This window comes from Eimeria maxima, genomic scaffold (genome assembly GCF_000499605.1).
Source record: "Eimeria maxima Weybridge genomic scaffold, Emw_scaff1450, whole genome shotgun sequence".
NCBI lineage: Eukaryota > Apicomplexa > Conoidasida > Eucoccidiorida > Eimeriidae > Eimeria > Eimeria maxima.
Genome location: NW_013564404.1, coordinates 1 through 8,910, shown reverse-complemented (window position 1 = coordinate 8,910; position 8,910 = coordinate 1). Strand labels below are relative to the sequence as shown.

At 41.5% G+C, this 8,910-nt stretch overlaps 3 protein-coding genes across 3 annotated transcripts; all 3 read left to right on the top strand.

Moving 5' to 3' along the window:
* Window positions 1–1,688: 1,688 nt before the first annotated feature.
* On the top strand, window positions 1,689–3,291 carry EMWEY_00052830 (SAG family member; the record flags this gene model as incomplete). Its single annotated transcript, XM_013479910.1, has 4 exons — window positions 1,689–1,766; window positions 1,880–2,020; window positions 2,146–2,262; window positions 2,533–3,291. 4 exons carry the CDS (start codon window positions 1,689–1,691, stop codon window positions 3,289–3,291), a joined length of 1,095 nt encoding a protein of 364 aa, XP_013335364.1.
* A 1,789-nt stretch (window positions 3,292–5,080) lies between these two features.
* EMWEY_00052820 (SAG family member) lies at window positions 5,081–6,500 on the top strand (the record flags this gene model as incomplete). The annotated part of the gene is made up of 3 exons (XM_013479909.1): window positions 5,081–5,174; window positions 5,277–5,416; window positions 5,832–6,500. The coding sequence occupies 3 exons, from the start codon at window positions 5,081–5,083 to the stop codon at window positions 6,498–6,500; spliced, it is 903 nt and encodes a 300-aa protein (XP_013335363.1).
* A 1,907-nt stretch (window positions 6,501–8,407) lies between these two features.
* Window positions 8,408–8,743, top strand: EMWEY_00052810 (SAG family member; the record flags this gene model as incomplete). Its single annotated transcript, XM_013479908.1, has 2 exons — window positions 8,408–8,501; window positions 8,604–8,743. Coding segments are annotated over 2 exons (234 nt in total), but the record flags the coding sequence as incomplete, so codon positions are not given.
* Between the last annotated feature and the right edge of the window lie 167 nt (window positions 8,744–8,910).

Here is an 8,910-nt window from a genome sequence, read left to right as displayed (position 1 = left end):
TGTTTGTATATTCAAACCTAAAACACTCACTAAAGGAGTTGCACCTTTCCAGTAAATTATACACTTGCTGCTGCTGTTGTTGTTGCTGCTGCTGTTGCTGCTGATGTGCTGTTGCTGTTGTGGCCTCCTGCAGATGTTGCTGTAATGGCTGTTGGTGGTGCTGCCGTTACCGATGCTGCTGCAGTTGTTACTATTGCGATAGCTGGTCTGGCTTTACTGCTATTATTGTTGCTTGCATGCAGCAGCACAACAGCAGCTGCTGCAGTTGCTGCTGCATTGGATGCTACAGAGAGTTATTGTCGCTTACCTTGTTTGTTTTTATGTTTATAGGGAGAGTGAATGGAAGACAGTTTTAGAGAACGGCGCTTCTTTCTCCTCCTCCTCTCCTTTCCTTCTTGCTGTTGCTGTATTCCTTGGTCTGCTGCTGCACTAATGCGCCCTCATATCGCCGTTGCTGCAGCAGCTGCAGCAGCTGCTGACGTGGCAGTAGCAGGTGGCTAAAGTCGAGCCACCTACCGAATTTTTAATGACAGCAATTGTAACCTGCTCTTTTCTCTCTTATTTCTATTCTCTAATGTAAAGAATAAGATACATTATTGTTTGCTGTTTTGAATTTAGTTTGCGGTTTCCTTCTTATTTTTGCTTTTATACCATTTTATTTATTTCCCTTTTAGTCTGTCTTCGTAGGCCTACATCGTTGTTAGAGATTCCATTTCATCCTTATTATATATATTGAGCGCAATCACTAATTAATAATAGTAATATATCTATGTATTATAATCACTAATATACATTTAATATTTTTCATTAATTATTTTCTCCAGTATTTGTGGCACGGCGGTTAAAAAAATAAATGACTTCATGCAGAAGAAAGCAGTGCCTCCGCTTTCTTGCAATAAGTTTTAGTATTAAAAGATTTTGAAAATTAAAGAAATCTGATATAAATTGTTTAATATTCTTTTAGAACGAGTATTAAGTGAATTCTTTTCTCTTTTGCATATTTCTTTCACGTATTAGTTATTGTCCCTCGTTACTCAGTCGTTCGTGCCGTTTTGTATGCTGTCTGGAATATACAGACATCAAAGAAAATGTACGCTTTCTGTTGAAACACCTTTCTAAATTCATAATTCGATAAAATATTGTTTGCAAATTGTTATTTATAGTGGACAGGAAGGCGAAATAACAAACTTTCACGACTCCTAAGACCAAACAGAGTGGTACTTGTAGAGCCGTGCTAAAACAGGAGCAGCGAACAGTTCTTAGAAGAAAGTCGAGTATTCTAATATGTAAATAAGTTAAAGTTGAGGTAAGAGTACACTTTCGTTGATATGAAGGTAAAATAAGTATGAGAGAAGAAGGGAAAGATCAATACAGTTAAACGTGTAACGGCTGCACCGCGTCGGGCGTTGGGAGGGGGGGCAGAAAATCATTAGAAATTGCGAAATGTTTTAACTTTTCTTAATTAAATTCGAATAAAATATTAATTGAAATTATTTGAATTAGTGAAACTCGAAGGACAGCTCAACGGCAAGAATGCTCGGGAAGCCGGTCGTTTTTAATTCGGCTTGTTATTTTAAGAACATCGAAGAAATTGTGTGGTTGGTGAAGTGGAACGGAAAAAAGAGTTAATAAAAAGGTTTTCTTCTAAGTAAACATTTCCGTACTAGAATGATCACAAGCAAACAACAATGGGAAGTCATTTAGCAGCATTAGCAGAAATAGCCGATCAACCGGCATCTGATCTACACACTCGAATTTTCACCCCGGTCTCTTCAGCTTTCTCGCCGGAGCAATTCATCGTCTTCCTTCGTTATTTGACTTGTGACACTTAATGACCCATTTGGTTTTGAGTTTTTTTCTTTAGTTTTGCTATTCTCAGAAGGAAATTTCCTTCATTTTCCCTTGGGCTCTCTTTGAGCCAGCATCATGCGGCGTTTCTGTTTCGCAGTACTTGCAGGCACGGCTGCAGCCGTGCCTGCGCTTTTCAAAGAGGCTCAAGCCGACGTCAGCCAGGAATTTTGTGAGTGTTTCTCACCAATGTTCTTCTTTTCAAAAGGTTCTAGTGTGGCGAGAAAATGAGGAAAAGTAGGCATTCCTTATGGTCCCTTCTGCTTGTCCGCAGCGGCCGTCGACTGTTCGGAGCAGATGAACAAGGAGAGAGAACCTATGGGGTTTCCTAAGTTCACTGTTCTTGATACAAAGACAGGTGATGAGGCAGAGAATACGGTTAATACATCTAAGCTTTGTGAAACTATAAAAGCGGTAAGATTCACTATTCATCAACCCCCGGCACAGCACAGCCACCGCTGTGGACCGCCAGCTAGGAGTATAACCGTAGTATGTTTTTCAGTTGTCTGGCTTTCCGTTTTGCTTCTGTTCCTTGTCTTTTGGTATGATTTTAAGCACCATTGTTGCTTCCTGCTGCTCTCTTGTACTGGACACTGTTTCTGCACCACAACCAGCCGCTCCAACAGCTGCTGCCGCTGTTGATCATTTTGAATAGTTCTCTCTCTTTTGTTGGTTCCGTTGTAGAATGGAGATCCCGGTGTATGGATAACAGAAACTGACATATCTATAGCAGCAGCAAAAGTTTCGAGTTGTCTTCCGCTATGTGCCGCAGCAACAAAGCAATGGAAAGGAGTATTAAAGGCAATGGGCGATTCTTTACCACCTGCCTATACACCCGGAGAGGGCATATACAACAATCTTGATGTTGTATCGTTAATGAGTCTTTATACACCTAAAGAGGGAGTAGCCGTTACATGCACTGTCATACAATGCCCAGAAAAAAGCTCTTCAGCAAGTGACAACCAAAACAGTGACAGCAGCAACGGCCAGAACCCAAGCCAAAACACGCAACCGCCAGCAAACCAGCCCAGCGGAGGCAACACAGGAGGCACAACAGGCAGCACAGTGGACAACGGAGGCAGCTCAGCCGGCACTGCGGGCGGCAGTGTTAGTGGCACTGGCACTCCGGGTGCCGGTAGCGAAAAGAATGGGGAAACAAGAGAGCTCAAGGAGGAAGCCAAAGACCTATCGAAGGAGAAAAAAGACAAACTTTCAACGACAATAACAGGACAAGGAGTATCAGAAGCAGAAGTAGGAGGTGTATCACCACCAGCAGCATCACCAGCAGCAGCAGCAGCAGAAAGAGCAGCAGGGGTGGAAGGAGGAATTAGAGTTCGTCGATTAGCGGAAGGAGGAGGAGTAACACAAGAAGAGTCTTTTAATGCTCTTGTTTGTATATTCAAACCTAAAACACTCACTAAAGGAGTTGCACCTTTCCAGTAAATTATACACTTGCTGCTGCTGTTGTTGCTGCTGCTGTTGCTGCTGCTGCTGCTGTTGCTGCTGTGGCCTCCTGCAGATGTTGCTGTAATGGCTGTAGGTGCTGGTGTCGTTACCGATGCTGCTGCACTTGTTACTATTGCGGTAGCTGTTCTGGCTTTACTGCTATTACTGTTGCTTGCATGCAGCAGCACAACAGCAGCTGCTGCAGTTGCTGCTTCATGTGCTACTGCAGAGAGTTATTGTCGCTTAGCTTGTTTGTTTTTATGTTTATAGGGAGAGTGAATGGAAGACAGTTTTAGAGAACGGCGCTTCTTTCTCTTCTTCCTCTCCTTTCTTTCTTGCTGCTGCTGTAGTCCTTGGTCTGCTGCTGCGCTAATGCTCCCTCACATGGCTGTTGCTGCAGCAGCTGCTGCAGCAGCTGCTGCAGCAGCTGCTGCAGCAGGTGGCTAAAGTCGAGCCACCTATCGAAGCTTTTATGATAGCGATTGTAACCTGGTTTTATCTCTATTATTTCTATTCCCTAATGTAAGGAATAAGATATATTATTGGTTACTGTTTAATATTTGGTTTGCACTTTCCTTCTTATCCTGACTTATTAGCCCTTTATCATTGTTAAATGTTACTTCTAATTAGCGCCCGTATTATAAACATTAAACCTATTCAAATACTAGTACAGCATGTATGTAGTATACTTATTGGATGACATTAGGGCAGTTAAAAGGAAATAAATGACCTCATACAGAAGACATTGCCTGCGTCTTCGTGCAAAAAGACGTTTTAGTATTAAAAAATTGGGAAAATTAAAGGAATAAAATATGAATTACTTACTATCTATAATTTGCAAAATCCCATTAAGTGAATTCTTTTTCTTTTTGCGCATTTTTTTCTCGTATTAGTTATTGTCTCTCGCTACTCTGTCGTTCGTCATTGCCCTTTTGTATGCAGTCTGGAATATACAGACATCTAAGGAAATGTACGCTTCTTTTTAACAGAGTTTCTTAAATTCATAATTCAATAACAATTTACAAATTGTTATTTATAGGTGCGAAAAGACAAACATATACGACTTCTAGGAGCAAACAGAGTGGTACTTTTTCAGCCATGCTAAAACAGGAGCAGCGCACAGTTCTAAAGAGAAAGTTGAGTATTCTAATATTTAAATTAATTACATTCCAGGAAAAAATAAACTTTTGTTGATATGAAGGTAAAATAAGTGTGGGAGAAGAAGGAAAAGACCAATACAGTTGAACGTGAAACGGCTGCACCGCGTCGGGTGTTGGGAGGGGGGGCAGAAAATCACTGAAAATTGCAAAAATGCTGTATGTTTGCTTAGTTAAATTTGATTTAAAAAATGAATTGCATTTATTTGAATTAGTGAAGTTTGAAGAACAATTCCCATTTAAGAAATGTCGGGAAGCCGGTTATTGCTTGGTCGGCTTGTGTGTTTAAAAACATCGAAGAAATGGTGTCGTAGGTGAAACTTTAGAATCAAATGAAAAGGGAAAAAGGCTTCATTAAACTTTTTGTGTCTAATTAAACATTTTTGCATTTGAAATATCCCCAGAGAACAACAATGGGAAGCCATTTATTAGCAGAAACTGCCGATCAACCGGCACGATGGTCTGCTCATACACTCAAATTTTCACCACGGTGCAGCTCATCGTTTTCTTCGATATTTGAGTTGTGGCACTTAGTGACCCATTTTGTTTTCGAGATTTTTTCTTTAGTTTTACTGTTTTTGGAGAGCGATTTCCTTCATTTTACCTTGGGCTCTCTTTGAGCCTGCAAAATGAGGCGTTTCTGTTTCGCCGTACTTGCAGGCACGGCTGCAGCCGTGCCTGCGCTCATCACAGAGGCACAAGCTGACGCCGACAGGACATTTTGTGAGTGTTTCTGGCGTATGTTCTTCTTTGGAAAAGGGTTTAAGGATACGAGAAGATGAGGAAAAGTAGGCATTCCTTATGGTCCCTTCTGCATGTCTGCAGCGGCCGTCGACTGTTCGGAGCAGATGAACAAGGAGAGGGAACCTATGGGGTTTCCTAAGTTTACTGTCCTGAATACATCAACACCATCTGATGAAGTTACGGCAGTCAAAACGACTGATCTCTGTGCGAGTATAAAAGCGGTATGATTCTCATTGTATCACCCCCCGCTACAGCACAGACACGCACACCCGGCGGTCTACACTAGGGGGAGGTTAAACGAGTACAGCATTCCCTAGTGTTGTGTAGTATTCTTTTGTGTTGCGTACGTTTGTGTTTTTTCATTTTCCGCTGCCTTTTATGGCATGCTCTCTAGCTTCCTCGTCGTTGTTTCCTGCTGCTTCCTTCCAAGGGAACTGTTTCTGCGTTATGATGTGCTGTTGCTTGCTTTTTATTTCTTTTTCAACTTTCTATTGTGTCTTTCTATTCATCTATATTTCCCTCTTCTCTTCAGCTACAGCCAGCAGCAGCAGTTGCTGATGATGATGATGCTACTGCTGGTCATCCTCCTCCGCGTTTTATACCCTCCACCTATTGTATTTGTTTGCGTTGCTGCAGGGTACAGATCCTGGCGTATGGCTAACAGCAACTGAGGCTGATGTGACTATAGCAGCAGCAATTCAAAGCTCAGACAAAGGCGATTGTGCGGCAGCAACAAAGCAATGGAAGGGAGCATTAAAGACAATAGGAGATTCTTTACCACTTGCCTATACACCCGGACAGGGCATATACGAAAGTCTGGATGTTGTATCGTTAATGAGTCTTTATACACCTAAAGATGGAGTAGCAGTTGCATGCACTGTCATACAATGCCCACCCAAAAGTTCAACACCAGGAACCGGAGACAGTGATGACAGCAATAGCGGAAGCAACCCCCAGCAACCACCCAACACAGCTCCCGGCGATAGTAGCTCTAGTGGTGGTGCTGGTGATGGTGCTGGTGGTGGTGCTGGAGGTGGTGGTGGTGAAGGCAAAAACAAAGAGGGCAAAGAGTTAAAGAAAGCAACTGCCGAAGGGAGTCCAACACCAGTAACAGCATCAGCAGTAACAGCAGGAGTAGGAGGAGTACCACCAGCAGCTGCAGCAACAACAGCAGCAGCAGGTCTTAGGGGAGGAATGACCGTTCGTCGATTAGAAGAAACACCAACACACGACGAGTCTTTTAATGCTCTTGTTTGCCTATTTCACCCGAAAACACTCACGAAAGATACTCCTCCTTTCCAGTAAATTATAATCAACACTTGCTGCTGCTGTTGTTGCCTGCTGCCGATGTTGCTTGCTACAGCTGTTCCTGCAGTAGCTGGTGCTGCACTGTTATTGTTGTTGCGGTAGGGGTGCTGGGCTTGTTCCTAGTATTTTTTCCTGCATGCAATAGCCGCTTCTGCTGCTGCAGTTGTTGCTGCAGAGAGTTATTGCCGCTTAACCCCCTTTTGTTTGTTTTCCTTTTTTTATTTACAGGGAAAGTGAATGGAAGAAAGTTCTAGAGAACGGCACGTCTTTCTCTTCATCCTCTCCTTTCCTTCTTGCTGCTTCTGTATTCCTTGGTCTGCTGCTGCAGTAATGCGCCCTCATATCGCCGTTGCTGCAGCAGCTCCAGCAGCTGCTGCAGCGGGTGGCTAAAGTCGAGCCACCTACCAAATTTTTAATGACAGCAATTGTAACCTGTTCTTTTCTCTATTATTTCTATCCTCTAATGTAGGGAATAAGATATATTATTGTTTACTGTTTTGTATTTACTTTGAGGTTTTCTTCTTATTTTTGCTTTTATAGTTTTCCATTTATTTCCTTCTTTGCCTGTCTTAGTTGCCCTTTATCGTTGCTAACATTTAATCCTTACTGTATATATTAAACCTATTCAGCAGTAAATACTAGTAACACACCTATGTATTATAATTATTTAAAGTCATTTGCCATTTTTCATTAAATATGCTCTTCTGTATTTTTGCTACGGCAGCTAAGAGTGAATAAATAGCGTCATACAAATGAAAGCAGTGCCTCCGCCTTGCTGCAATAAGACGTTTTAGTATTAAATTTGGCATATTAAAGAAATAAAATATAAACTATTATTTATAACCTGTAAGTGCCATGTTAAGTGAATTCTTTTTCTTTTTGCATATTTATTTCCATTACTAGTTATTGTCCCTCGCTACTCAGTTGTTCGTCTTTGGCGTTTGGTATTATCTCTGGAATATACGGACATATAAGCAAATGTAAGCTTGCTGTTGAAACACCTTTCTAAGTTCATAATTCGGTAAGATATTATATTGAAATTGTCATTAATAGGGGAAAACGGCGAAATAAACTTTCACGACTCCTAAAGGCAAACAGAGTGGTACATGTACGGCCAAGCTAAACAAGGAGCAGCGAACAGTTCTTAAGAGTAAGTTGAGTATTCTAATATTTAAATTTGTTATATTTAAGGAAAAAATAAACTTTTGCTGATATGAAGGTAAAAAAAGTATGAGAGAAGAAGGAAAAGATCAATACAGTTAAACGTGTACACGTTTAACTGTATTGATCAGTTAATCAATACAGTTAAACGTGTACACGTTTAACTGTATTGTTAAACGTGTACACGTTTAACTGTATTGATTAACTATTAGCCGCGTACTAACGGCTGCACCGCGTCGGGCGTTGGGAGGGGGGGCCGAAAATCATTAGAAAATGCGAAATATTTAACTTTTCTTAATTGAATTTGGATAAAAAAATTAATTGCAATTATTTGAATTAGTGAAACTCGAAGGAGAGCTCAAATTCAAGCTCGGGAAGCCGGTTGTTTTTCTTTCTTTTCGTGTGTTCAAGAACATCGAAGAAATCGTGTGGTTGGCGAAGTGGAACGGAAAAAAGAGTTAATAAAAATGTTTGCTTCTAATTAAACATTTCCCTATTAGAAAGACCACAAGAAAACAACAATGGGCAGCCATTTATTATGCGACCGACGGCATCTGATCTACACACTCTAATTTTCACCTCGGTCTCTTCAGCTTTCTCGCCGGAGCAATTCAGCGTTTTTCTTTGTCATTTGACTTTTGGCACTTAATGACCCATTTGGTTTTCAGTGTTTTTCTTTAGATTTACTATTCCTAGAAGGAAATTTCCTTCATTTACCCTTGGGCTCTCTTTGAGCCAGCATCATGCGGCGTTTCTGTTTCGCAGTACTTGCAGGCACGGCTGCAGCCGTGCCTGCGCTCTTTACAGAGGCACAAGCCGCCAGCAACAAGGCATTTTGTAAGTGTTTATGACCAATGTTCTTCTTTTCAAAAGGTTCTAGTGTGGCGAGAAGATGAGGAAAAGTAGGCATTCCTTATGGTCCTTTTTGCTTGTCCGCAGCGGCCGTCGACTGCTCGGAGCAGATGAACAAGGAGAGAGAACCTATGGGGTTTCCTAAGTTCACTGTTCTTGATACAAAGACAGGTGCTGAGGCAGAGAATACGGTTAATACATCTAAGCTTTGTGAAACTATAAAAGCGGTAAGATTCACTATTCATCAACCCCCGGCACAGCACAGCCACCGCACACCTGGCGGTCGATCCTCATATTGCGTAGTATGTTTTTCAGTTGTCTGGCTTTCCATTTTGCTTCTGTTTTTTGTCTTTTGTGTATAATTTCAAGCACCATTGTTGCTTCCTGCTGCTGA